The sequence below is a fragment of the Xenopus tropicalis genome, chromosome 8 (genome assembly GCF_000004195.4).
Source record: "Xenopus tropicalis strain Nigerian chromosome 8, UCB_Xtro_10.0, whole genome shotgun sequence".
In the NCBI taxonomy this organism is placed as follows: Eukaryota; Metazoa; Chordata; class Amphibia; order Anura; family Pipidae; genus Xenopus; species Xenopus tropicalis.
This window is the reverse complement of record NC_030684.2, coordinates 109,102,963-109,129,778: the sequence shown is the minus strand read 5'-3', so window position 1 is coordinate 109,129,778 and position 26,816 is coordinate 109,102,963. Positions and strand designations below refer to the sequence as shown.

The following is a 26,816-nucleotide window of genomic DNA, read 5'->3' as shown; positions in this document are numbered from 1 at the left end:
TATTGATGTTGAGGTGGAAAGGGAACCCTGAAGCTACTGGCCAGGTAGTAGCTCCGGGGTTCCCCTGCACCAATAGGTGCAGCATCTTCGAGACAGAAGGCAGTAAGGACCGAGTGGCCTTGAGCACAACTATATTGAAGTGCAAAGAGCACATTTTCGAAAATACTTTTAATAAATGGTTTTTTTTGTGCAAATGACTGTGGGGAAAATTGAAGTTGTTAAAGACCCCTAATATTTGGTATAGTGGACCTTTAAAAGCTGTTTCCAGTGTAATTAATAACATGTATCAATTACACTAACCTAAGAAATTGTTCTTAGGTTAGTGTAATTGATACATGCTATTAATAAGTAACTGTGTAAATTAGGCATGTCTAGGTGATATATTTCTAGCTGTTCTTTAAAACTGCCAATTCCTTCTATGGCCAAAAATAAATTGTTGAAACTCATTCACATCTAAGGTGGACATCACTCACCTTACTATTATTAAAGGCTACCGAAATGCACTGGTCTAATGGAATAGATGTCCTGCTTGGAAAATAATTTGTTATCTGTAACATTTATATGGGCTTGTGTGGGTTATTATTCTCGAATTTGACAAAACAGCTCTATATCTCTGTAAGAAGAGGAAATACTTACTTGCAGAGTATACCCCAAGCAGATCCGGGCAGCCACGCAGCTGGGACTTAGATGAAGTGCCCTCAAAAAATCACGTTTAGCTTGTGCAGTACCACGTTGATGCCCATATTCTATATAGGCATTTCCACGGCCAATGCATGCCTCAGCAGACAAAGGAGTTATGTTCAACGCTTGATTAAATGCTTGCACAGCCTCTTCATATTGCTGTAGCCTAATAAAAGGGTAATGTAAATAAAAACATATGTTTTATAGTTCAAAGTTACCTTGGCAGCCCTGACCTAAAAAGACACACCAAAATGACAGTCCTCCAGTTCCCCAAGGATGCCGAGAAATATAGGTCATAAGACCTCAAAAGCCGTAAGCCTGACATGTTCTAAAGCAAAAGGAAAGTGATGCTGTCGCATTTTTCTGGTGTGACACTCACCTTTGATGGCAGTTTCCAATCACCAGATGAATCTTTATATCTCCTGGAGTCCTTAAAGCCACACATTTAAAATCCTTTACAAGAAGGAATCCAAACAGTTAGGTTATTATTAGCAACATCTTATCACCAAAAAATTGTTGTCTAAACTTCTGTGTACACATAGATACCTCAAGAGCATTAGCAAAATCCTGAAGTTCTAGGTAAAGTAACCCACGGTTTACAAGAACTTTGGAATCAACTTCCTTCCATCCACCAAGAAGCAGTACGATGCTATAGTCTTTAAGGGCCTAATTTATAAGATAAAACTGAAGTTAAACAAAGTATTATTTTAGGATAATCTCTTAAAGAGATACTGACACCAGAAAATAAACCTTTTTATCATCTATCATAACTTTGTACTCGCATGCTATTTATAATTTTGTCATAAAACTATTTGCCGGTGCTGTTACATTCCAAATCTGATCCCCCATGTCCCTCTATAAGGGGGCGGCCATATTTGTGTAGCAGGAGTCCATTAGCATTAGAAGCTATAACTGACAGGCTGAGAAGGGACAGTCAGGTTGGTAAAACAGTCAGGTTTAGGAATTATTTACAAAAGCTGCTCTATCAGTAAAACATGATCAACATGACCCATAGGTAACTCTTAATGTACATATATATTTAAGAGTCGTTTTTTTAGTGTCAGTATGACATTGAGAGGGTTTTAGAATGTTCACAAACTGCAATACAATAAAATGTCTATAAATGGTAATCAGCTTACAAACAATTTGCTTTCATATGTAAAATAGCAACTTAGAAAAGTTTTTAAAGATGCCTGGGAAAATCATGTCTACAGTGTAATAACTTTTATTAAAGAAGGAGGAGTAGGATGAGGAGGAGGAGGATGAGGACATTTAATATTAAGAAAACTAAATACTATTGTTTTACCAGACAAATATACTTATTCTGGATTTGTTAAAGGATAAAGAGTAAACGTCTACCCAAGTGTAGTGTTTCTCCTCTCTCACTGGTCACTTCTCTTGCATTTATAATGAGATTTTTGGTCAGTAGAATGCTCAGTGGTGAATTTTCTTGCATCAATAAATACATTTTTAGACAACTTTTATAGCAAAACTAAGGGGCGCAGTGGGGCAGTTTTATGAACCCCTTCAATGTTTACAACAACCTTTGCTCTTATAAGGACCATAAATAATTTCTCTACCTCATCATACATCTTAGTCTGATGATGGCACACTCCTCTGTTGTAATACACTAGTGAGCAGGTTGGATCCAACGTTGCCGCTTTACTGAAATCTTGAACTGCCAATTTGTACGCCTGCAGCAAACATTAAAATAAAATGAACATTCTAATTAACTAGAATTGTATTTTATCCCCTGATAAAATATGCATCAAATCCCTTTTTGAAACTACAGAACAAATTTACCAGTAGTACACTTGCTCATGCTGCAGTGCCAGTTCCATAGATTTTATTTTACCCATTCTTGTTCAATAAATGCAGGACCAAAATTGCCTGGCAACTCTTGGTTCGGTTTGCACACATCTAACAGGCACTGAAAGGGTTAAACGTAGCAAATAACCACACCTCCACCTGCTGCCTCCAACCACCTTGCTGATTCCACCCACCAACGGAAACCTGTGCCCAAAGTGCATACACCTGCTGCCTGACGGACCACTGGCATTTCTCCTGGTCTGAGTGGCCATGTCCAAATGAACTGCCAGGACTTAAGATACTGGGTTTGCGACTATAAGAGTGTATAGGAATGTTTGTGAGATGAAAGTGTTCCAATTCCAACTGTTTGCCACAGAAAAACATGGAGTTAAGGGAGAACAGTATTATTTCAGAACAGGTAACATACATAAATTCACCAAAAAAGTTCTGCAATCCAAAGGCTTTATTGTTAAAAACACATAGAAAAATACAGGCAACGTTCTAGAGCTTCACACTCCTTTCTCAAGCCATAAACATTGCAATGCATAGCTTTTTAAAACATTTTTTTAAGCACTTGATTGCATCTCTTCAGTTTCTGGTTATAGAGGTTGCGCCCACCTTTGAGAAGAGGGGCAACAGACTTCTGTATTTGCACAAACGGGAGAAATTTTGGATACACACTTTACAAACACCTGAATCTAGGGGCATAAAGCATGAGTATAATCTAATGGGAATTGTTTAAGGAGGTTCTGGTATTTCGGATGTTAAGGGCTCTGGCACACGGGGAGATTAGTCGCCCGCGATAAATCTCCCTGTTCGCGGGCGTCTAATCTCCCCGAAATCCAATCCCACCGACGAAAATGAAATGAAATCGTGGAAGTTGCCTTGAGAGGAAACGTCCGCGATGCGCTGCGTATGCCATGGGATGGCATTTCGGGGAGATTAGTCGCCCGCGAACAGGGAGATTTGTTGCGGGCAACTAATCTCCCCGTGTGCCAGAGCCCTAACTGGAGAATGTAGAGCAGTAATCTTTAATTGTGTGCTTTATTAAAAAATCTTTATATAAAGGGGTTAAGGTTGTGTATTCGATTAAGGGATGGGAGATGGGGTGGAACAAGATTCTTAATAAAGTGTGGCTATGTATTGCAATGTTTATGGCTTGAGAAAAGAGTTTTAAACTCTATGGGGCAGATTTATCAAGATGCGAGTTCAGAGTTTAATACATAAAAACTCACCCACATTCTATTCATTCCTATGGGGTTTTTAGAAGTGTATTTATCAAAAAGTGAATTCTAACTTTCACCCAGTGATAAATATACTTCTTAAAATCCCATAGGAATGAATAGAACATGGGTGAGTTTTTATGTATTAAGCTCTGAACTCACATCTTGATAAATCTGCCCATATATATATATATATATATATATATATATATATATATATATATATATATATATATACACATATACACAAGAAGGTAGGCACACACATAACTTGATTTCTTTGCCTGGATGCAGTTGAGGAAATGTTCACATGTCATCAGCGCAAGGATTCCGCACTCCACAGGGCTTATATTAGTTATAAAGAAAATTTTGGGGGAGATGTTTCAGCCCCTCTATATATACATACAATCAGGCTGAGTATCCTCCTCACCTTTATGTAGTATTTCAATGCCCCCCGGTAGAGGTAGGCTCTCACACTGTGTGGCTGGACCTTGATTGCAGCATTGCAGTTCATGATAGCTTTAGAGTATCTCTTCCTGAATCCATAGAAAGTGGCACGACACAATAAGGCCTACAGTAAAAGGTGCATCATTATGCTGGAAGAATACTTTGTGGCACTTAGCAGGCAGGAGCAGTCTGAAGCCAGCAACACAAAGCATAGATATAAGGTGGGAAGATATAAAATGGCACATGTAAGGGCAGCTCAGCCGATATGGCACCTGGTGTAGAAATGATTAAAGCTGTTTTCTACGGTGCATTAGCAAGAAGACGTGGAATTGAAATCTGCACACATTTTAAGGTAGATATGTTAGCATTCCCAGCACAGTAACATGTTCATAAGTATATGCTGTCCTGTTATTGTAAACACCGTTATTTCATAAATCTGCACAAAATGCTGACATTTGTGAATAAAACTGCTGTTTGAATTCTCCTCATAAGATCTTCTGGGCTACACAGATATTTTAGTCAAGCTAAAGCTGTGCTGTAACTACAAAAGGGTGAATCACTGTGCTATTTAGGTCAAGGGAACTCATTAATATGTCAAGTTATAAATCCTTTTACCATGGAATGATGTGGCAGGTTTGTATACCAGCTTCGGCACAATCTGAACAAATACATGCAAGATCACACCATTTAGTATGTGTATGGAATACATTTAAACAGGTCAGCAGTAGCATAGAATGGAGTGGGATATTATTGCTAAATAAAATACACGTACCTCCATATTTCTTTCTCTCGTCTTTACACATTAAGGTTTATTTATATCAGTATATTAGCTAAGTTACAAACATGCACAAGTGAAGTAACTCCAATCAGATACATGCTGATTAAACTCAAGGTGGCCATACACTGAAAGATCCACTCATTTGACAAGGCTGCCAAATGAGCAAATCTTTCCCCGATATTCACACCTCGATGTGGGTGATATCAGGTAGATTCAATCGTTTGGCCCTTGGGCCAAAGATCAAATCATAATTGCTGCTATGCCGGCCATCGTATCGAGGACAACATCAATTTGCAGATCCAGTCCTTAATTCAATGGGAAATTTTACCCAATCCATATGTGCCCAATGTTTGGCCAGATATCAGTTGGTTAGGCCTATCAGAGGGCCCCATACACAGCTGATAAGCTGCTTACTCTGATCTGTCAACAGCTTTATTGACCCGTGTATAGTGCACACTGCCCACCTTACCTGGAAGTAGTTAGGGTTGATTTCCAGTGCTTTGTTGAAATCATCCAAACATTTTGCTTGCTGGAGATGCATGCGACAAAGCCCACGCTGATAATATGCTTCATGAAATCTCGAGCGAACTTTAATGGCAGAGGTAAGAGCTTCAAGAGCCTGAAAGGTATTATATGAATATGATGCAGGAACCAAAGTGCAGAATGAGTAAGGATCTACAACATGGAATTTTAAGAGAAATATATCCTATTTGTAAGAGAAATAGTTTCTATGTTTTACCTCATAAACACAATGAAAAGTACAGTACAGTTCTGAAAAAATGTTATTCTTTTCATATTTGCTTTAGTGCTGACGAACAGAAGCTTCTATATTGATTCCCTCAACTAAGGTATTATCCATAGACAATGGGGCGATTCATTAAAGTCCAAATTACGAGTGCGCTTTGCGAAAATTCGCATTAAATCCGATTTTTGATGTGCGTTAAGTTTGCGAAAAGTCGTGTCGTGTTTGTACGAAAATATTGTGGTACAATCTGAAAGTTATGAAATTTTCGTATCCGAGCAATCATAAACGGTGTGAAAATCTTTCTGACTTTGAACCTTCAGTGCATGATTTTGGAAGCCTCCCATAGGACTCAATGGCACTCTGACCATGGAAAGTCACGATACCGAAGCTTGAATGAATCTGAAAATTTTGTACTCGTTGCAACAAATACAATATATCACAGTAAATACGCAAGGGTTGTAAACTTTAGAAAAAATACGAATCTTTTGTAATCGGACCTGTCGTACTTTTATGAATGCGCCCCTATGTGTGATCACAGACAATGCCTCACTATGCCCCTGTAAATAAATTAATCCGCATTTCTGTAGGCAGTTGAGTTTAAATCTGGTGCCATGTAACCAATAGCCAGAAATGCAGGACTCCAAGGATATATGATATATAAGATAAAGAACAAATGTGCAAGGCTGGTGCTTGTGGAACAGCCTGGATGTTTTCCTGCAATGTAACAGCATAAAAATAACAGCCAATTTACAAATTTACGGAAGCTTATGAATTTGTTGTTTATTCACCACACTAGAATACAGACCATTCCACATGGAACCACTACACCAGTGATCCCCAAACTTTTATATACCTGTGATCTTTGGAGAGCAACACAAGCATGAAAAAAGTGGTGCCAATGAGAGCTATAATGGTCTATTTGATAGGCGCTATGGTGACTGGAGCCTACAGAAGGCTCTGTCTGGCAATTACACTGGGTTTTTATGCAATCAAAACTTGCCTCCTAACAAGAAATTTAAAAATAAGCACCTGCTTTAAGCAACATCCAAAGGGTTGGCGAACAACGTGTTGCTCACAAGCCACTGGTTGGGGATCACTGCACTACACCCTTACCAGCCTGGTAGCCAAGATATGAAGTTGAGGAGCTCACCTTTTGGAAATCAAACTGTTCCATGTAACACAGACCCAAGTTAAAAAGGATTTCTGCTTTGTTTGAGGGTGATAAAATTAGATCATTTGATGATTTAAACATATCCAGGGCATCCCTGAAGGTTTTCACTGCATCCTGTCACATAAGGAAAACAAGAAGGCAAACATCTGCTCTTTAAAACACTAATAAGGAATTCTCAACAGATATCTTACTTATACTGACACCCCAACAGTTATCGATGAGAAAATAAATGGCAACTGTTCTCTTGCCTGTAAAAGTCTACACAATGTTGTAATAAGCAATGGACACCTTTATGGTGTCATCTGCTGTTTTAAAGGCAGCATAATACAAATGTTTCCTAACCTGGGATATTCCACCTTAAACCACCATTAAATATGTAGGTGTCCTGTTATTGTAAAGGAAAGAAAAGCTTATTGTAAGGGGATGCAAAGCTCAGACAGGCCTTAATATTATAAATCGGTTTACATTAATAAAGAGAATCAATTTGGGGCTGCTTTAGCCACCCTTTATATTTTTAATGGATAGATAGCTATTCTGAACCAAATATGCAGGCATATGCACACAGGTGGGATGTTCCATGAATGCACTCAGTGGCAAAATATGTGATATATCAGGATATTATCAGAAAGGCCCTTCTTGGCTGCATTTAGGATGGGATGAAAAGAATGGGTTGTTTGCATAGTTTTTGCTAGAGCCCACTATAGGATGTACAGCTATAGCAAGAGAAGCACAGGCTATAATAGATGGCACTTACAAATCACAGTACAAAAGACATCTGGAGCTACAACACAAAACATTGATATTGAATATTCTACACTTGTACTTTACCTTGCTGTTATTGGCCTTCATTTGTATTTTTCCCAGTAGGATCACCAAGGCTGGGGCTGGTTTGGCTTGGATAGCAGATACTAGGCACTCAATGGCATTGCTATATTGCTGGCGGAAGGATTGGACCAAAGCTTGTTGAGCTGCCGAGGAACCTGAAGACCAGGCAAAATAGTGAAGTTGTCAGTAACAAATAGGGGCTCATTTAAAATAGGGATCAGAAGGGAACTTCACAGCTCTATTTTCATCTGTATAGGCCTTTTAGGAGCATATTTTCAATGGTTTAACTCCTATTAACTCAATGGTTTATGCTCTTATTAATCCTATACAAGTGAACAGAGAGCTGTAAAATTTCCTTCGGTTAGATTGTGGAATGCTCATTGATAAATATACCCTTTAAATACAATAAAGAAACATGAACTGTACCAAACCATCTGAGGTTAAGGTCACTTAAGTTTTGACAGCTAAACTCTTTGAGGCTTTCTAGCTGCCAAACAACTGCAATTAATAACCAATTCCCATGGACTGTACATGTATGAGCATTATTATGAATGGCATTGGACACTTTATTCTTATCTACATATTGCTTGAATTTTCCAGATTGTATATTATAAAATCATCAAAAGTTTTTCATAACTTTCATTCCAGGGATTGGCACCAAAAGCAGGACCAGTAAGGAAAAGAAGTAGCAAGTTACAACTGCTGTGTGCTATGTGAATGTAGTTTAATTGTCAGGGCAGCAGCTCTGTACATGCAATGCCATAAAGGAATGCAACTTAGGTTAGGTTTCCAAATGAAAGCAGCACACATTCAAGGTATGTATCCCATTTATATATAGCGCAATGTACCTTGCTTAGATATGAATCTACAGAGCAACTAGGTATTATATTTTACTACTGTATTAGCGTGACTAGTTCTTAGCAACGGCAATTTAAGTATATAGCTTTCAATGAGGGGAGAGTCTTCTCAACCAAAACTATTTTCTCTACTTCCCTGGCTCTAAATATGCTGATCAGGAAACCATGCATTGGTGAAAAGTTAAATCTGAGTGTGAAAGTTAAATCTGAATAGGCTGTGCTTTAAAAATCAGTAGGTGAGGTTCAGTCCATGGAAATAAATCAGAATTTGTTCTGCATGCATACAAATGAGGGGAGGGTTTCCTTAACCAAAATGCAGTTTTGTAATTTTTAACCTTGAGTCATCTCAGCAGCATAGTTGATGCAGAAGCTGGCCAAGCTGTATTTCTTCATTTCATACAGATACTGACCCCTGCAGGACATAAAAAAATAAATTCACAGTGTGTTGGATCTTGAAACCATAAGGAGTAATTTGCCCCTGCCATAGGGCAGGTTATCTTTACAGAGCCCCACTGTAGAATACACCCACAGCATCTCCCTAACTTGCACATCATGTTAAAGACACAGAGAGGTGGGCACCTTGGGTTACCTCAGAACCGCTCCTTATGAATATAGCACTGCTGAACACAGGCAGAATTGTTTTCATGGGGGCCTAAACAGGTCCTTGTGCACCGTTTCGGAGCACAGAAATCTGAGATTATTATACTCTACAAGTACATTATAATATTATAACATAATATTATCCCTTAGTTAGCTGTGACTACAATCTACAGAGCATGTCTGTCATTATTAATGCCTCCATTTGTTTTCATAAAGCTAATATAGTATATAGCACCAGGTAAATGTGTATTATGGACAAGTGCATAAGCTCATATTATAGTCTGGTATCACTGTGCCACTGCCCATGCCTGTGCTGTTTATAACAACTTACCTAATGAGGTAGGGCTGCGGCGAGTCAGGGTGCAAGTGAATGGCCCGTGTTATATCTTTCATTGCGTTGTTCAAATCGTTTATCTGGGGAACACAATATTAAGCACCAATGAAAGTAACTCATTATAAATGGTAACAGCAGACACACATAAACAAATACAGTATATATACAAATGAAGATATATATATATATATATATATATATATATATGAATATATATATACAGTCCCAGCAGAGGTAGCACACCACATACAGAGGAATAAATGCCTGGGTGCTAATGCAAAAAATACAAATACAGGTGCAGTAGAGGCCAGCACTCACAGGACTTCAAAATAACATCATCAGAAAAAATAAAGGTTTTACAAAAGGTATTTCAGCATGGTTTTTTATTGGGACAATAAAAAACCATGCTGAAATACTTTTTGTAAAACCTTTATTTTTTCTGATGATGTTATTTTGAAGTCCTGTGAGTGCTGGCCTCTACTGCACCTGAATATATATATATATATATATATATATATATATATATATATATATATATATATATATATATATACTCTATATATATATATATATATATATACTCTATATATATATATATATATATATATATATATATATATATATATATATATATATATATATATATATATAAAGGACTAAAGGAATACAAATGAAAAAGAAAATCAGAGCACTCAGGCAATAACAGATATGTACCTGTTGGAAGGCTTGAGCCCTACACAGATAGGCTTTTATATAAACCGGATCAACATTAAGTGCAGCAGTAAAGTGCCGGATAGCTTGAGCATAATCTTTTCGATTCAGTAGCGAGATCAATCCAAGGTTCATGTGCGCCAAGACAACAGTCCTACAGGATGGGAAGAGGCAGAATGTATGTGAAATGCAATGTTAAAAATGAGGCTGACAGCACATAAAGTGTATATGTGATGCCGTGTTAAAGCAAACCTGTACATACATGCAATGAAAGATAATCTGAATAAAGAACAAGCCCATAACAAAAACAAATTGATAGACAGGAGATTTTACTAAGAACCTAATGAACAGACTTGCTCACTCTCCTCTATGAAAGACAGGATATATTCTTTCAAGTGTATGTTTTTGAAAGGTAATCTTTTTCATGTTAAATACACAGCTATTCTGCAGAAAAGCAGGCCACACTTCCAAGTGGTTGTAGCTCCCTTACACCCACACTTTAAAGGACATTTAAGTTAAATTCAATGGGGTGTGCCTAACATTGTGGCAGTAAAATACATAGCAACATATATACAGTACCTGTAGAATGCTGAAATAGATTGCCATATTTTTTCCTCTTGCTGCTGCTCCTTTTCAGAGAAAACAGCACTGGTTAGTGGTAAAACTGCTGGGTTCCTGGGTAAACTCTACTGAGCATGGCCAGTAGAATCTTCACTAGGGACACTTAGGATGCCAGGAAAAGGCTAAGAAAAATGCTAGTGCAGTGATCAGACAGTTTTTCCCACGGGTCAGTTTTTTCTCCAGACAGGAGCACCAGCCCAGGGGGAAAAATGTAGAGATTTATTTCATGCAAAACTGGCTTTACATGTCCTTTACTCGTGGTTTTGTGCCTTTAAAATGTGTCTTTGCGATCTCTTTTGTATAAAAAAAAACTCACAGCCGGAAAGGATGAGTCTACTGGATCAATTAGGGTTGCCACCAGGTTGGGGTGGACAGTGATGTCACTTGGAGGCTGGGAAATAGGCGGGCTAGGTAGGGGAATGGGCAAATGGGGCAGAGGAATAGGCAGGAAAATAGGTGGGCAGGTAGGGATAATGATTTTATATGGAAATCAATTATAAGATTTCGACCTTTATATCTACATCACCCTCTTCCCTTTACATCTCCATCTCCCATTTGGGTCTCATAGCAGCACTGATGGTTATGGAGTGTAAAGTGTTGTGTATTAGATATGTAAAAGAGGGTACGTTTGGAAGATGAGGCAAAAAGAGTAGGTAAGATTTGCAGGCTGGTATCTGGCACATATATCGAACATATAGCGAAGATGACAGTTAAGAAAGGTCATTGAAGACACAAGTATGGCGACTGGCCAGGAAGCTGAATCACTAGAAATGTACACTTATTGGAGGAATATGTCAGTGCAAAGGGTAGCTGATTGGTAAAGTAAAATAATACATCAGACCAACACAGAAAGGCAAATGGATTTATGCTCTTTTTTGTTGCATACCTATCCAGAGCAAGAACGCGTTCAAAGTCACATATAGCCTCGGCCCATAAGCCCATGTCTATATACAGAATCCCACGGTACAAGAATGCATTCAGGTTTTCAGAGCTGTCACAGAGAAGCACTGGAACAGAATGCAAACAAGAAAAATGTCCTCCAGTCAGATGTTAAACAAAGAGTGTAATCACATAACAACCTTTATTTTATAATCCACTTTCAAAATAGTGTGCTGTTTGCTGTCACATAAGAATTTGTTTTCTATGCTTTTATACAGCTAATGGCTTTATTTGCTCTAAATATTTGCTAAAATATTCTTACCCCCTACCCCCCAGCCACCAGTGCTATAACTATAAATGATCCTTTTAGCTCAAGGTTTACTGATCTTGACGTATGGGCTTATCAGTCTGCCTCAATGATTTTAAGTACATATGCAGAGTCACAATCCCAAAACAAGACAAAGCTGCTGCCATTTTTTATTAGAGAGGATGTAGAGGCTGTGATATAAGTATCCTGGAATACATACAGGCCATTATAAAAGGCTGTGCATAAAATGAAATAATATTAGTAATGGGTAATTTCATGATGAAGGTATGCCTGTTACTGGATTAAAAGGGGTGGTTCCTGTTAAGATAACTTTTAGTATGTTAGAGAATGTGCTATTTCTAGCATCTTTGCAATTGGTCTTTGTTATTCATGTGTTATAGTGTTTTAATTATTTGCCTTCTTCGTCTACATTTTTCCAGCTCTCAAATGAGGGTCACTGACCCCGCTAGCCAAAAAAACGATTGCTCTGTAAGGCTACAATTTTATTTTTATTTTTACGTTTTATTCCTAACCTTTCTATCTAGTCCCTCATGTATTCATACTCCAGTCTCATTCACACCGCTGCCTGGTTGCTAAGTTAAGCAAGACTCTAGCAACCAGATAGCTGCTAAAATTCCAAACTGGAGAGCTGGTAAACAAAAAGTAAAATTAATGAAAAACTACAAAAAATAAAAAATGACCAACTAATTGTCTCAGAATATCAATGTCTACATCATACTAAAAGATAATACAATAGATATTACTAAAAGATAATACAAAATTAAAGAGAAGCCTGTGATTCTCAATTACCAGAGATGCTAAAATCCTGCACAGCCTGCCAGGGAAGGCATTTACGCAGCAAACACCCTCGGTAATAGAAAGCCATCCAGTTGCTGGGGTTCAGATGAATGGCAGCTGAAAAATCCTCTGCTGCTTCTGTATAATTGGCCAGTTGGGTGTGTGCCCTTCCACGGAAAATTCTGCTCAGGGCAAAAAGATAAAGTATTATATACTAGAAAACATCCCAGCATCTATTTGTACAATTTAATTTTACAACAGGGGGATACTTATACAAAGATATCGCTCTTCAGTGCCCACTCGAATAGCCCTTACTTGTACACGGGGCTGTAAAGCATTAAGGGCCCCAAGAGCAGGAAGGAAGGCCAAAGCCCCAGTCTGAACTAAAAATAAATGATGACAATCAGAAATGGCCAAACTGCAGCTGTTGTCAAACTATAACTCACAGGATCCACCAATAGGCAGATACTATTATTCAATAGCTGGAAGGCTGCAGGTTGGACATCTCTGGTTTTTATACTGTAAGCATCCATCATTGCACAGTATATATATCGTTTGTAGTTTTTGCTTTTTTTTGTCCTAGGAGGACCTCTAGTGCTGGGTGCTCAGAGTAAATGCCCTCTTGTCCCTACCATATAACCAGCTCTGCATGCAGACATCAGACAAAGAAAGCTATTTGTTGATTACAGGATATTCATGCCTCTTTTTCCGTAATTTTTTCTTTATAAAATCTGTAATTACTAATGTTACAATATTTGCTTCATACTAATTGGTTTGTATGTAAAATGGGCATGTATTTCTAAAAGAAAAATGCTTGCATGCCAATTCATTGTTACTTTAATCCCGGGTTATATAACAGATAGAGATCTACATTCATTCTCTTATTATCGGACCGGTTGTTACTGTGTAGGATCCATTGATTCAGCTAATAAATGTAAATACAAGACACAGCCAGTTTGGATTTTTCATTTTGGTATCCAGATTCAGTTAGGAAACATCTCTACCACTGTAGCCTTTTATTTATACCTCCTTCCCTTAGTATACACCCAGTGCTGTTGTGGCTTAGCAAGTTTTCTGGAATACTAAGCAGATAACAGCAATATATTTCAATAGGGTTTTAGTTACCCATGTCCATTTTATATCTCATCTGCAATCTGTGATGTGCTTCTTTGGTTTGTTTTCTACCCCACCCCAGCGTTTATACATGGGAATATTTCATATTAATTTTACCCAACAACATACCATATCCATGAGCCCAATGGTCAAACTAATTTATGTCCTACCTGGCCTCAACATTATTGATATCCTGTTTGATGAGCGCAGTAAAATCTTGCACAGCAATATTCCAGTTGCAGTTCTCAAAGCAATACATTCCATGCTTTTGCAGGGCGTCGACACGACTTTGACTGAGTTGAAAGCACTACATGAAAGAGATGAATTATCACTGTCACATACGGTATTCAGTACCATGTGCATAGCTCCCACCATTTCTAAATGGAAAATGAGTATGCTTTAGGCCAGGGATCCCCAAACTTCCTAGACCACATCCAGAAAAGACCAAAATCTACCTGAAATCCCACCTTCTTCTTGGGTAGGCCCCATCACTTTTCCACCCTAGCAACTGAAGATTAAACAGAGTGCTTACAAAATGTTTAATTAAAGGCGTAATAAAAATGAAAGCTAGATACAAAATGGTCTTTAAAGAATAAGTAAACCTTTTTTTTCTATCAGTAAAATTACTCTAAACAGTCTCCAGAATTACCTACCTTTGTCCCAGCATTCTCTCTGACCTGGTTCCTCAGTTAGAAGTTAATCGTTTTTCTTTGCTTCCTTGTGCAGAGTGAAGTCCCGCCCCCTCTTCCTGTTTAGTTCTCTCTTCAATTCGACTACCTGTAGTCGACCTCGAGAGCCTTCTGGGCATGCCTGGAGGCAGCAGGAGCCAGGGTTTTTTTTTTTATGAGAGACCTGAACAGGAAGTGGGGGCGGGGCTTCACTCTGCACAAGGAAGCAAAGAAAAACAATTAACTTCTAATTGAGGAACCAGGTCAGAGAGAATGCTGGGACAAAGGTAGGTAATTCTAGGTTGAAAAAAAAATTACAAAAAATTACTGGGGTGCGATACTATTAGGCACTGCCAGTGATTCTAGTTGCCTACTACCTAACCTGGGCTCAGGGTTTTGGGTACTTTCTACTGATTGACACGTCCCCCAAATTCTTCTGCTTTCCCAGGCATTCCCTAAGTTGCCTTGGGTGAGTACAAATGCAATACAGAACTTCTGCACAGATTTCAGTACTGCCCATGCACCCAGCTTCAAATGTAGCAGAGGATGCCTGGAAACCACATAGAAAATAGTGGCTGAGAGCTCTGCTGGTACATTTTTTTACCCTAGCAGGGTAGCAATTAAAATCATTCAGAGGTGCCAAACAAATTGGCACCCCTTCCAGTGATTTCACCTTTAGTTTACCTTTAACTAATTGTACTATATCTTTAACTAGTAGTATTTTAACCATTTAGTGTTAACATACTTTTAAGATCAGTACAGTATCTGATATTCATGTATGGCTAAAATGCACTATTTGTACTATTGTAAAACTTTGTACCTTTGCATAGTCATCCATTGCAATTTTATATTCATCCTGGGCCTCGTACATCTGCGCTCGGCGGAAGTAGATTTCATCATCATCAGGGCGGCATTTGAGAGCCTGCGTGTAGCTCAGAATGGACATAGTATAATCCCCCTCTTGCTTATAAATTTCTGCTTTGGACAGGTAAGCATCTACAAAATTAACAAAACCATACAACCTGATGCTTTAAGATACTGAGAATATGCATCCAAGAACCAGAAAAACTCCAGGTGGGCCCAGGTGTCAGTGGGCCCTCCTGTTCACCCAGCCATTTGCCCTGTATCCCTATACCATAAATATTCTCCATTATTTATATGAGAACAAAAAGAAAAAATGGAGGGAAGGATAATATGTATGTTGTACATATTGTAAAGTGTTTTTACTGTGTTTACTGTTGTAAAGTAGAATTGAGAATAGAGAAACTGAATAAAGAGAGAGGGAAAAACTGTAGGAGAGTGGGCAGCTTTTCTGGTGGTTCCCTTGCACCCCAGTCCAACACTGGCATTTTCTTGTACATCATTCCTGGGACTCTTTTCTTTGTCTAGTCAGGTACAAAAGTACAGCAACAGATCACATCCCTAATAATATAAAGAGGTACCCAAGATATATAATAAGCACACTTATCCATGTACTCCCTTATTTACTAAGGGAAGTTTATGCAAGTTTTACTTTTTAAGCAGGGTGGGTTTAAGAGGAAGCTCTTACATGCTGTACATATGTAATATATGTATCATCTCTTACATCTCTATGCTCACTGCTTGTGGGACCATCTGTAAGCAATTACATGACTAACTACATGGATAGGGAATGCCCTTCACAAACTGCCAGGTGCCACTGATCCCAAAACATTATTACAAATGTTACCTGTGTACAATTTGTTCAGTTTTATAATCATATTCAGATCTTCCAATGCTGCCGTTGTCTTTCCTTGCAAACAGAAAATTAAATGGCGGTTCCAATAAGCATCCAGTAACTGTGGCTCCAGATTTATAGCCTGCAAAAGGGTAGATGAGGAGAGATGGCAACATTTCTAGTTATTCACAGGCCTACATTAATTACTATTTTATTAAATACATTAATAACTCACAGGCTCACATTAATGACTGCTGTATTGAATATGTTGAAGTTCTTGTGAGTGAATGAATTTAGTAAATCAATAGGATGCAATCATCACAACTTTAGGAGCACCTCAACTGCAGGGCAACATAAGGTAAAGTGCAATCGCTCAGTCAATAAACATGCAAGGGTTACAACAATACTTACAAGAAGGAGTTTCATTTCCTCACATAAAAAATGTATTTCTACTCAGCTTTCCAGTATACAGACATTAACATTTTCACAATGTGACTGCAATCAAAATCAGTGTTTCTTTATCCGTTTCTGTTTTCTGGTTCTGACTCCTGAAAGCAATGTTGCAGTCAGGCCAGAACTAGGGGTAAGCAGAAGGGACACGTGCCTAGGGCGCAACAGTGGGTAGTACTAGTCCAGTACCTCTTCCATTGCCTGACCCCAGTGCTGGCCCTTGTCCCCCACCCTGCCCACTGACAATTTTACATTCCCCACCAGTTGTGTTGCATACGTGTGCTCATTCATTTGCACAATCGCATGGATGGGAGGCTTGGGGACTAAGTTGCCGGCTTGGTTGCCTAGGCTGCCCGGAAGGCTTGACCCGGGACTGGTAGCATAATTCAGTTCTTTTACAGTCTGTTAATTAGCTGCCCCTGCTACATTGTTTCAGGAATCAGAAACAGGATTACAATAATATAAGCTGGTAGACCTACTACTTTTACAATGATTTCACAGCCACTGAAAAATAGGAATATAAAAAAAATTTAAATCATATTAGATTATAAATTAAATTGTATTATGTATACTGGAAAATTTCTTAGAACTGCATTTTCTTTTATTGTGCAAAATTATTTTTGGGTGCAGTATATCTTTAATTTAGACCACATACATACACTATATATATATCTTGAGAAAGGTCCTAATATGTGACCAAAACATTGATTTTTGTACATTAAAGAACCCTTTTGTTTTTTCATCAAGTCCTGTGAGTGATGAGTCTTCTGTTTCCTACATTTTCCAATTTCCTACCCGGCACCCAGGCATTTTACAACTTTGTGGAGAGTGCTCTCCCTCTACTATGTTATATATATATATATATATATATATATATATATATAAACTTGGAGGCAATGACAGCACGCACAGGAATTTTCACAAGGAGATAAAATATAATGTTAGGAATTCAGGTTTATATAGTCCAACTTTTACACAGGGACAGTTAGGAAAGTTCCAGTTAGGAAATAAAACGCTGGACTATATAAACCTGAATTCCTCACATTACCGTATATTTTATCTCCTTGTGAAAATTCTTGTGTGTGCTGTCACTGCCACCAAGTTTGTCTACTACGAAATTGCACTGGCACCTAGGTATTATCTTGTTCTAATGGAGTGTTGCTTATCTGCTATCTAGAGAAAGAGAGAAGGAGAAAGAGTAAGAGTATATATATATATTCTCGATATACTCTATATACTGCTCTACACTTAGCCAATCTAATGTGCTTATTAAAATGTACTTTGGAAATCCTCTTGTGAGTGTATTGCCAGGCTCTCAGATGCTCATGGCTACTTTCTGCTGTGTAGAGGCTCTACATTATTAATTTTAGAAGGTTGTTTTTATCCTGTCCATATAATCAAAGAGATAAAACCTAAGAGAAAACTACTATACTATGTCTGTCTTTTTCAGAAATGAAAAAAAAAGTCTGCTACTCAATAGATGGGGCTATAAAGAACCATGTTATTGGTTCCATCCATTATAGCTCTTTCTTTATTGTACTAGAATTAATTAGAGAAAAATTAGTAATAATTGATTTTCTGTGCACAGTGGATGTTAAATGGCCATCTAGGGAGCAATGTGTTTCAACTATTCTGGGTCCTTAATGAGCAGTAAAGTACAGATTATGTTCTAATTGGACAAGTCAAGTGTTTATATCTGATAGAGGAGGAGCAATACTGAAGGAATAGTTGAATGTAAAACTAAGAATACAAGCAAAAGTAATGGTCTTCTGGCTGGGCTGAGGACTAGAATAATTCCAAAACAGCACTATATGTTTGACAGACAGAGGTGCAAGAAAAGGACAATTTCACAAACTGCATGAAACCATTAATCCTGACAAACATATACAGGTATGGGATCCCTTATCCGGAAATCCGTTATCCAGAAAGCTCCAAATTACGGAAAGCCCATCTCCCATAGACTCCATTTTAATCAAATAATTTAGAATTTTAAAACTGATTTCCTTTTTCTCTGTAGTAATAAAACAGTACCTTGTAATTGATCCCAACTAAGATATAAATAAGATATAAATAATCCTTACTGAATGCAAAACAATCCTATTGGGTTTAATTAATTATTATTTTTAGTAGACTTAAGGTATGGAGATCCAAATTACAGAAAGACCCCTTATCCGTAATACCCTTGGTCCCGAGTATTCTGGATAACGGGTCCTATACTTGTATAGGCAAACATAGATAAAAGCACAAAGGAACAATATAAATGATGTATAATCTCTGTAAACCACTGAAGAATATGTTGGTATAAATAAAATGTTACTAATAATAATAAGACATTTTCTATTCTGTAACATGTGTTAGATATTCTCAGTGGATACATTAGAGATGTCCAAAGTGTTGTCTTCAAGCTGTTGTTGCAGGTCTAAAGTCTAAATGTCTTCTAAAGTCTAAATGTCAGTTCTAAATGTTAATTGGTTCCCCTATTCTCCTACTCACTCACCCTTTATCCCAGGCAATGCAAAAAAAATTGGGCTTTTGTTGAAAAGAACAATGTATGGTTGCTTTATATTTGATTATAACAGGTCATTTTAATGTAATGAAAGTCATTTCAACATAATTGTTCTGCACTGATTAATAAGAGATAGTATAAACCTAAGATATTTATTAAAACAAAAGGAAGAAGGTCAACACTGGTCTTTTATTCACATGTTGAAGACATGCCCTTTTAATTTGGTGGTCATAAAAGAAAATATGGTACCATATTTTTTCTGGAATAACATGTTCTTCTCTTACCAGATTTAGATCTTGAATCGCCAAACTTAGCTTTCCCAACTTTCTGTTCAGCGCACCTCTTCTGCAACAATGAAATGCGCAGGGCTTTTCTTTTTCATCTATGAGAACAGTCAGCCGAGCTATCTCACCCTCAAGATCTTCCACTGATGCTCCTGGGTCCTCAATAAGAACAGGTTGTACGGAATCTTGCAGCCAGAGAATGCCTTCCTTAGTTGCCCCCTCAGTTATTTCCTTAAGACTATAAGGCTGCTCTTGCTCATTATCAGATGACGCTCGGCTCGGTGGGAATACTTCATCAAACCATGTGTTCCAAATGTCTCGTACCCATTCACGAACTACTTGCTTATCACGTATCCCTCCATATTTTCTGACAAATGAGGAAAAGTCCAGCTTTGGTGGAAGGCTGGAGCTCCGTGAATAGCGCTTTTCTTTATAACTGTATGAAAGACTGGCTGGTATTAGTGTGAGAGATTCCGATCTACGAGAGAGAGAGGCACAACAGTAAGTATTCTTTAGACACATTGATATGGAAAAATAGTCATAGACAGGTGCAATGTGCACGCATACTGTTAAGCAGATAAATGCATAAAGTCCTTGTGTGACCGGAATTCTGGACAATTTGTTTTCACTTTCTTATCAAATGCGATTGCTTATAAGTGCACTCTTTTTTTTAAATGGCAGCTGCCTGGACACACATCTACATTTATGGGGCCAAGTAAATGACATTTGATTGGGTGACTAAACGTTTGGTGTATTCAAATTCCTGTACCATTCCCTGCAATAAAAGCACATTGATGCGAGTACAGGCAATGCTGCAGTAACTAACCTTTCCAGAGCTTGTGGGGGCTGGCTTAACTCATCATACACACATTGCAACTTCACTTTATCTAGTAATTTCTTCTTTTTTCTTGATCGCTTTTTCTTGAGAGAAGTAATATATGATAACTGTGTTTCCTCAGGGGCTGTTGTGGCATCCAGGCGCACAAGCCCAGCAAGGGCAACATCAGCACCATGACTAACAGCAAAATTGGAACTGGGCTTTGGATCATCTTTGGTAACCGCTATCGGCATGAAAGACTGATGTCTCCACATTTCCAGCTCTTTCATGCTTGTCCTGAAATCAGATGCCAGGTGAAAGGTGGATTCTGTGTGGTCAGATATATCTGGTGCAGATGTTGAAAGAGAAGTCTGAAAAAAATCATAATTCTTAAATTATTTGTTTTTTTTAAAAAAAAAACTGTTAGTAGGATATGAAAAGAATATGTGCTTGTGTGCTGGTGCCTGGTCTCTGCTTCTCTTTGTACAACTATACAACAGCATCCACTTTCTCACTTTATTACTTCCCTCTTGCTGCTGACCATTCTATACTAATTTTAGAGGTTGATGTATGCAGTGCATTCAAACCCACCAGAGATATTAATCAGAATTGTTCTGATCATTCCAAACAGTAGATTCAGGTGCCTCAATATTGCCTTATTGCTTTGTTGCAAGCCATGCAAGATTTTTTACTTGGTATATATATTCCTAGATAAAGCTAAGCCTCAAAAGGCAAATCTACTGTCTGTTTGGAATGGACAGAATATTGAATCTGCTGTGTGAATACAGGTGAGTTCATAGTGACACTGATCACCAGCCCCAGACTGGCAATCTGGTGATTCTGGCAAATACCAGAGGAGCTGCTGTAAGATGCCACAGACAGTGACTATTTATTGGGCCTGGTTGGGGCTGTTTGGGCCTTTGTGTAATTCAAATGCCAGGACCTATTTTGGATCCCAGTCCAGGCATGCTGGTCGCATTTGGGACACTGCTGGAATCCAAAACTGAGCATAACAACATGGTGTTTAAGTCAAGCTGTACCTTACTCTTAATTGGAACAACACAGCACAGGAAAAAGCTAGCATTTTATGGCTGTGCACTTTGCCACGTAGTTAATATTTTAGACAGAGAAGCCCACTGGCTGTTCACCAACAGCTGAACTGCAGAATCAACCTTCTGTCAGTCACTGAACTGAATCAATGTAATGGCACCAACTTTTAACACAGTTTGCTATTCTTGAAAGATGCTGCTGCTGAGACAGCAGTCAAGCATACAGTGAGCCTATACTAACCCATTTTCACATTTAGGTATCGGTTTCAGTGAATTTTCCCAATAAGAACAGGAATGGCTTGACACAAAGATTTACACATACCTGCAATGATCCACTGACTGTAAAGACTAATGAGACACTGATGTTCGGTAAGGAATTGGCCCTTGAAAACAATACTCTGTCCTGAAAATACCAAAACAAGCAAAAGATATAATGTAGTTGCACAAAGAATTAAGTCAGTTACATAGGACGCATTTGCCTTCTGGCATAAGAGCTAGCTGCGTGCCTTACTGCCCTAGTGGGCACAAATGTCAAGTGCATTTGTATTTGCAATTGCAACTCAGTTTTTGTATATCCCTTTCTGTTTTGTGGGTCTGCCTCTTTAAACACAGGAGTCAGTTATTCTCCACATCTGTAGTTGACTTGCAACATTGTTTTAGGAGCCTGAGCCAGCAGTGCAGAGAATGTAAGCAGCCAGACAGATACTGCTTTTAATAGCAATTGCATTTACAAATAACTTTAAAACCACTTAACATTTGTAATTAATGCATACCGCCCAACTGTCCCGCTTTCTGCGGGACAGTCCCGGTTTTGGCAGCGCGTCCCGCTGTCCCGGATAGTTCCATAAATGTCCCGCATTTCCGTAATGCGGGACATTCATGGAACTATCCCAACAGCGGGACGCGCTGGCTGCACGTTACTCCTCCTCTTCAGCGTCTCCTCTATATGCAGCTCCTTCGGCGGAGCCAGGCCTTTTATAAGGTTGCGCCCGTGCGTATGACGTCATACGCAGGCACGGGCGCAACCTTATAAAAGGCCTGGCTCCGCCGAACAAGGAGCCGCATATAGAGGAGACGCTGAAGAGGAGGAGTAACGTGCAGCCAGCAGCATGTATGGAGGCACTGTATGGAGGCACTGTATGGGGGGGGGGGCTACTCTGTATGGGGGCACCTGTGTATGGGGGGGGGCTACTCTGTATGGGGGGCACATGTGTATGGGGGGGGGCTACTCTGTATGGGGGCTACTGTGTATGGGGGGGGGCTACTCTGTATGGGGGGCACATGTGTATGGGGGGGCTACTCTGTATGGGGGCTACTGTATATGGGGGGGGATACTTTGTATGGGGGGCACCTGTGTATGGGGGGGATACTCTGTATGGGGGGCACCTGTGTATGGGGGGGATACTCTGTATGGGGGGGATACTCTGTATGGGGGGGCACCTGTGTATGGGGGGGGATACTCTGTATGGGGGCTACTGTGTATGGGGGGGGGATACTCTGTATGGGGGGCACCTGTGTATGGGGGGATACTCTGTATGGGGGGGCACCTGTGTATGGGGGGATACTCTGTATGGGGGCTACTCTGTATGGGGGCTACTGTGTATGGGGGGGATACTCTGTATGGGGGGCACCTGTGTATGGGGGGGATACTCTGTATGGGGGGGCACCTGTGTATGGGGGCTACTCTGTATGGGGGCTACTGTGTATGGGGGGGGATACTCTGTATGGGGGGCACCTGTGTATGGGGGGGATACTCTGTATGGGGGGGCACCTGTGTATGGGGGGGGATACTCTGTATGGGGGGCACCTGTGTATGGGGGGGGATACTCTGTATGGGGGGGATACTCTGTATGGGGGGGGATACTCTGTATGGGGGGGCACCTGTGTATGGGGGGGCTACTGTGTATGGGGGGCACCTGTGTATGGCGGGGCTAATGTGTGGGGGGGCACCTGTGTATGGGGGGGGGCAAAACTGGTACATAGTTATAACTCACGTATAACTTAGGTAGTACAGTATGAGGGTATAGCACATTTGCGTCTGATCCCGCCATTTCATCTATATAAAAGGAGTATTTTTTTTTTTTTTAAAAGGGTGTGGTAATTGGGGCGTGGTCAAAAAAAATTGCCGCGCTGCGCGCACGCCAAATCTTTTTGTCCCTCTTTTCATTTTTCGAATGTTGGGAGGTATGTTAATGTATAATGGAAAGTTGCTTAGAATTACATTTTCTTTCACTATGCATTTATAAAAACGCATATAAACACAATGTATGCAATGTATACGAAGATGGAAAGTTTTGTTTTCTAAATACTATACAATTTGTGCGGTGTAAATACATTAATTAGTAAAACAAGCTTATTGTAATTGTTAATATGTTTGTTCTTATAGTAGAGCTAGATGGATTCTCACCTGTGTGCGCGTGTGTTACCTGCTAAAATAAGCTAATCACAGGCAGTTTAAGCAGTGTTTCTGAACAGTTACCACCACCATTAAGTTATCAGAAGATGAGTAGCCAGTGTATATATTTGTTAAAGGGGATCTCAAACACAACTTGAGCTTTTTGAAATGTAAATGTAATTTCAAGCAACTTTGCAATAAACATCAATTAAAAAATATGCAGACTATGTAATATGGTTTGGAACAGTTACCTAACAGCCTGGCCCCTGTTGTTCTGCAGATCTAGCTGACTACTTTGAGACTCAAAACAAATGTAACAGTAGTTGGCTGTCCTCAGCCTGCCTTCAGCCTGCGTACTCCAAACCCCACAATTCCCTGCACATGTGACTTCAAATTAAAGGAATATCACAATGCAATGCATTGTAGGTTACAGAGTTCCTGCCTACTGTCTTTAAGCTGTGGATGTTACAATTTGTAACATGAATATTTTAGTCCCTTTCTCCTTGCCAGGATTTCAAATGATGCTGAAAGAGAATAACTGTTTTGCAGCTGGATTTCAGCATATAAAAATGGTATTTATTCATACATTTTGAAGGAACAGGTAAGGTTAATATGTATATTAGGGGTTTCTGTGTTAGTTTGGAAGCTGGAGCTCCCCTTTAATAGTTACAGTTTTCTTTAACCAGTATACTATAATTTCCCAACATATCCTCTCCAAAGAGAAGGTTCCCTGCAGATAGAGTTCATATTCCCATATTCCCAAGATATAGTATATAAGTTAGTTATACAGAGTTATTATTATACCCGGTGATCTTTGTCTTCTTGCTCATCATCAGAAACTGAGGATTCCCTTTGTTGTTGCACTGAGGAGAACTCTTCCATTCTATGCAGCTCCTCCACGCAGCTCTAAGACAGAGGAAACATGCTGATCAGGTTTTGAACACATGGCTTTGTATTAACTTCACAAAGTTTCTGTTGATTCCAATGGGTCTATACATCTATATTTCAAATGAATGATGGCTTATGAAACACACCAGCCTCTAGCACATTTTAGATATCAATTTATTTAGGTGTCAGGAGGTGAGTACCACGCCAGTGAAAACATTTACCTATACTAAACAAGCTTTAATTATTTCACGCATATATAAGCTCCAAGTATAACAAACAATCTTGACACTGTGGGGCAGATTCATTAAAGTGCAAATTACGAGTACGATGTGCAACAATTCGCATCAAATATGAAAATTTCTAACATGCGTTAAGTTTGCGAAAAGTTGCATTGTGTTTGTATGAAAATATCGCGGTACAATTCGAAAGTTTTCGTATCCGAACAATCATAAATGGAGCGAAAACCTTTCTGACTTTGATGCATGATTTTGGAAGCCTCCCATAGGACTCAATGGCACTCTGCAGCTCCAACCTGGCCAAAGGAAAGTCACAATACCGAAGCTTGAATGAATTCCAAAACTTTCGTACTTGTTGCGACAAATAAGATTTTGTCGCACAAATTGTCGCAAAGTACAAAGAAGTCACGGAAATTAACGAAAAAAACACAGAAAATATGCACAGTTCTAAAACTTAGAAAAAATACGATTTTTTTTGTATTCATTTATGATGAATGTGCCCCTGTGTGTTCATTATAGAATATTGTAATGGATATTTAACAGGATAATAAAGACCACTAAATTCTGAAGAAGGTTTTTAAGTTGGGAGCATGTAGCCATAGATTAGGATTACAGGATTTATAATATCTTACCATAAATAAAGAAGCCTAACATGGTTTTGCTGTACAACTCGGAACATTTCAAAGTAAAATAAACATGTTATTATACAAGTACATTGATTATGTTATGTTTTATTCCTGCTTGTTACAAATGACCAATGACTTAAAACATTAATGATTTTCTTTAAAGCATATAACACAGGTGACATCATGTGGACAATATCAGCACTGCATGCTCATGTGTGGAATAAACAAGCTACTAAGTATTTTTATAGTTCAAAAGAAAATAGGTTTTAGTATCAGAACCACAAAAAAACTGCCACAAAGAGTATAAGGCTTATTAAATCAATTAATCTGTAGAGTAAATTGAAAGTTACCTAAAAATCCTGGTTTTGTTATTTTGTGTATTTTACCAGTGGCTAATGCAGCATTGGCTGCTGTCATTATGTAAGAATCACCTGACTTGTTTGTCACCTGATTTTAAAGCACACCTAACAAGTCAATCTGGCCTCAGGTTTTGGGGAACAATGCCCTAACCTTTTTCCCCAAGATTAGCACTAAATTGCTGCTTTGGGTTACTGCAGTGGTGCCACCTTCATAAAACATGGGTGTTTTATTTTCTCTATTAGCAATGTTCGTGGGTTTTCATCATTTACCTCATACTTTGAAAACAGTTTGTTTTGAATCAGTGACAGTGGTGCTGAAAATTTTGGGGGAGCTGGAGCCCAGAACATCCTTTGGGTTTCAGAGTGCAGCTGTGCCTGCAAATAAAAAATAAGTACAAGATAGATTTCTTCAAAAAAATTCAAAATTCAGTTGTACAGGCTGAATAGATATGACTACAACTCCCTGTAGGGCCCTGCTGTGAGATCGCTCCCATACAGCCATTCACCCAGGACCATGGGGCACATTTACTAACCCACGAACGGGCCGAATGCGTCCGATTGCGTTTTTTTCGTAATGATCGGTAATTTTGCGATTTTTTTCGGCGTCTTTACGATTTTTGCGTAAAAACGCGAGTTTTTCGGCGTCTTTATGATTTTTGTGTAAAAACGCGAGTTTTTCAGCGTCTTTACGATTTTTGCGTAAAAACGCGAGTTTTTCGTATCCATTACGAAAGTTGCGCAAAGTCGCGATTTTTTCATAGCGTTAAAACTTGCGCGAAACGTCACGCCTTTTAAGTTTTAACGCTACTAAAAAGGCGAGACTTTGCGCGCAAGTGTTAACGCTACGAAAAAATCGCGACTTTGCGCAACTTTCGTAATGGCTACGAAAAACTCGCGTTTTTACGCAAAAATCGTAAAGACGCTGAAAAACTCGCGTTTTTAC

At 39.0% G+C, this 26,816-nt stretch overlaps 1 protein-coding gene across 4 annotated transcripts in view; it reads right to left on the bottom strand.

The window, feature by feature from the left end:
* The window catches only part of ttc6 (tetratricopeptide repeat domain 6), a 62,202-nt gene that overhangs the window by 10,073 nt on the left and 25,313 nt on the right, over positions 1–26,816 (bottom strand). For all 4 annotated transcript variants that reach the window (XM_031891480.1, XM_031891481.1, XM_031891479.1 and 1 more), the window contains 21 exons: positions 26,144–26,248; positions 24,569–24,670; positions 21,692–21,772; positions 20,330–20,691; positions 19,504–19,981; positions 16,276–16,405; positions 15,388–15,563; positions 14,070–14,206; positions 12,799–12,968; positions 11,689–11,809; positions 10,185–10,335; positions 9,468–9,550; positions 8,872–8,948; positions 7,683–7,834; positions 6,834–6,968; positions 5,408–5,557; positions 4,144–4,284; positions 2,262–2,375; positions 1,228–1,347; positions 1,061–1,134; positions 637–847 (listed from right to left, as the gene is read on the bottom strand). In XM_031891480.1, coding sequence (XP_031747340.1) covers positions 637–847; positions 1,061–1,134; positions 1,228–1,347; positions 2,262–2,375; positions 4,144–4,284; positions 5,408–5,557; positions 6,834–6,968; positions 7,683–7,834; positions 8,872–8,948; positions 9,468–9,550; positions 10,185–10,335; positions 11,689–11,809; positions 12,799–12,968; positions 14,070–14,206; positions 15,388–15,563; positions 16,276–16,405; positions 19,504–19,981; positions 20,330–20,691; positions 21,692–21,772; positions 24,569–24,670; positions 26,144–26,248 — 3,270 coding nt within the window. The remainder of the gene's footprint in view (positions 1–636; positions 848–1,060; positions 1,135–1,227; positions 1,348–2,261; positions 2,376–4,143; positions 4,285–5,407; positions 5,558–6,833; positions 6,969–7,682; positions 7,835–8,871; positions 8,949–9,467; positions 9,551–10,184; positions 10,336–11,688; positions 11,810–12,798; positions 12,969–14,069; positions 14,207–15,387; positions 15,564–16,275; positions 16,406–19,503; positions 19,982–20,329; positions 20,692–21,691; positions 21,773–24,568; positions 24,671–26,143; positions 26,249–26,816) is intronic.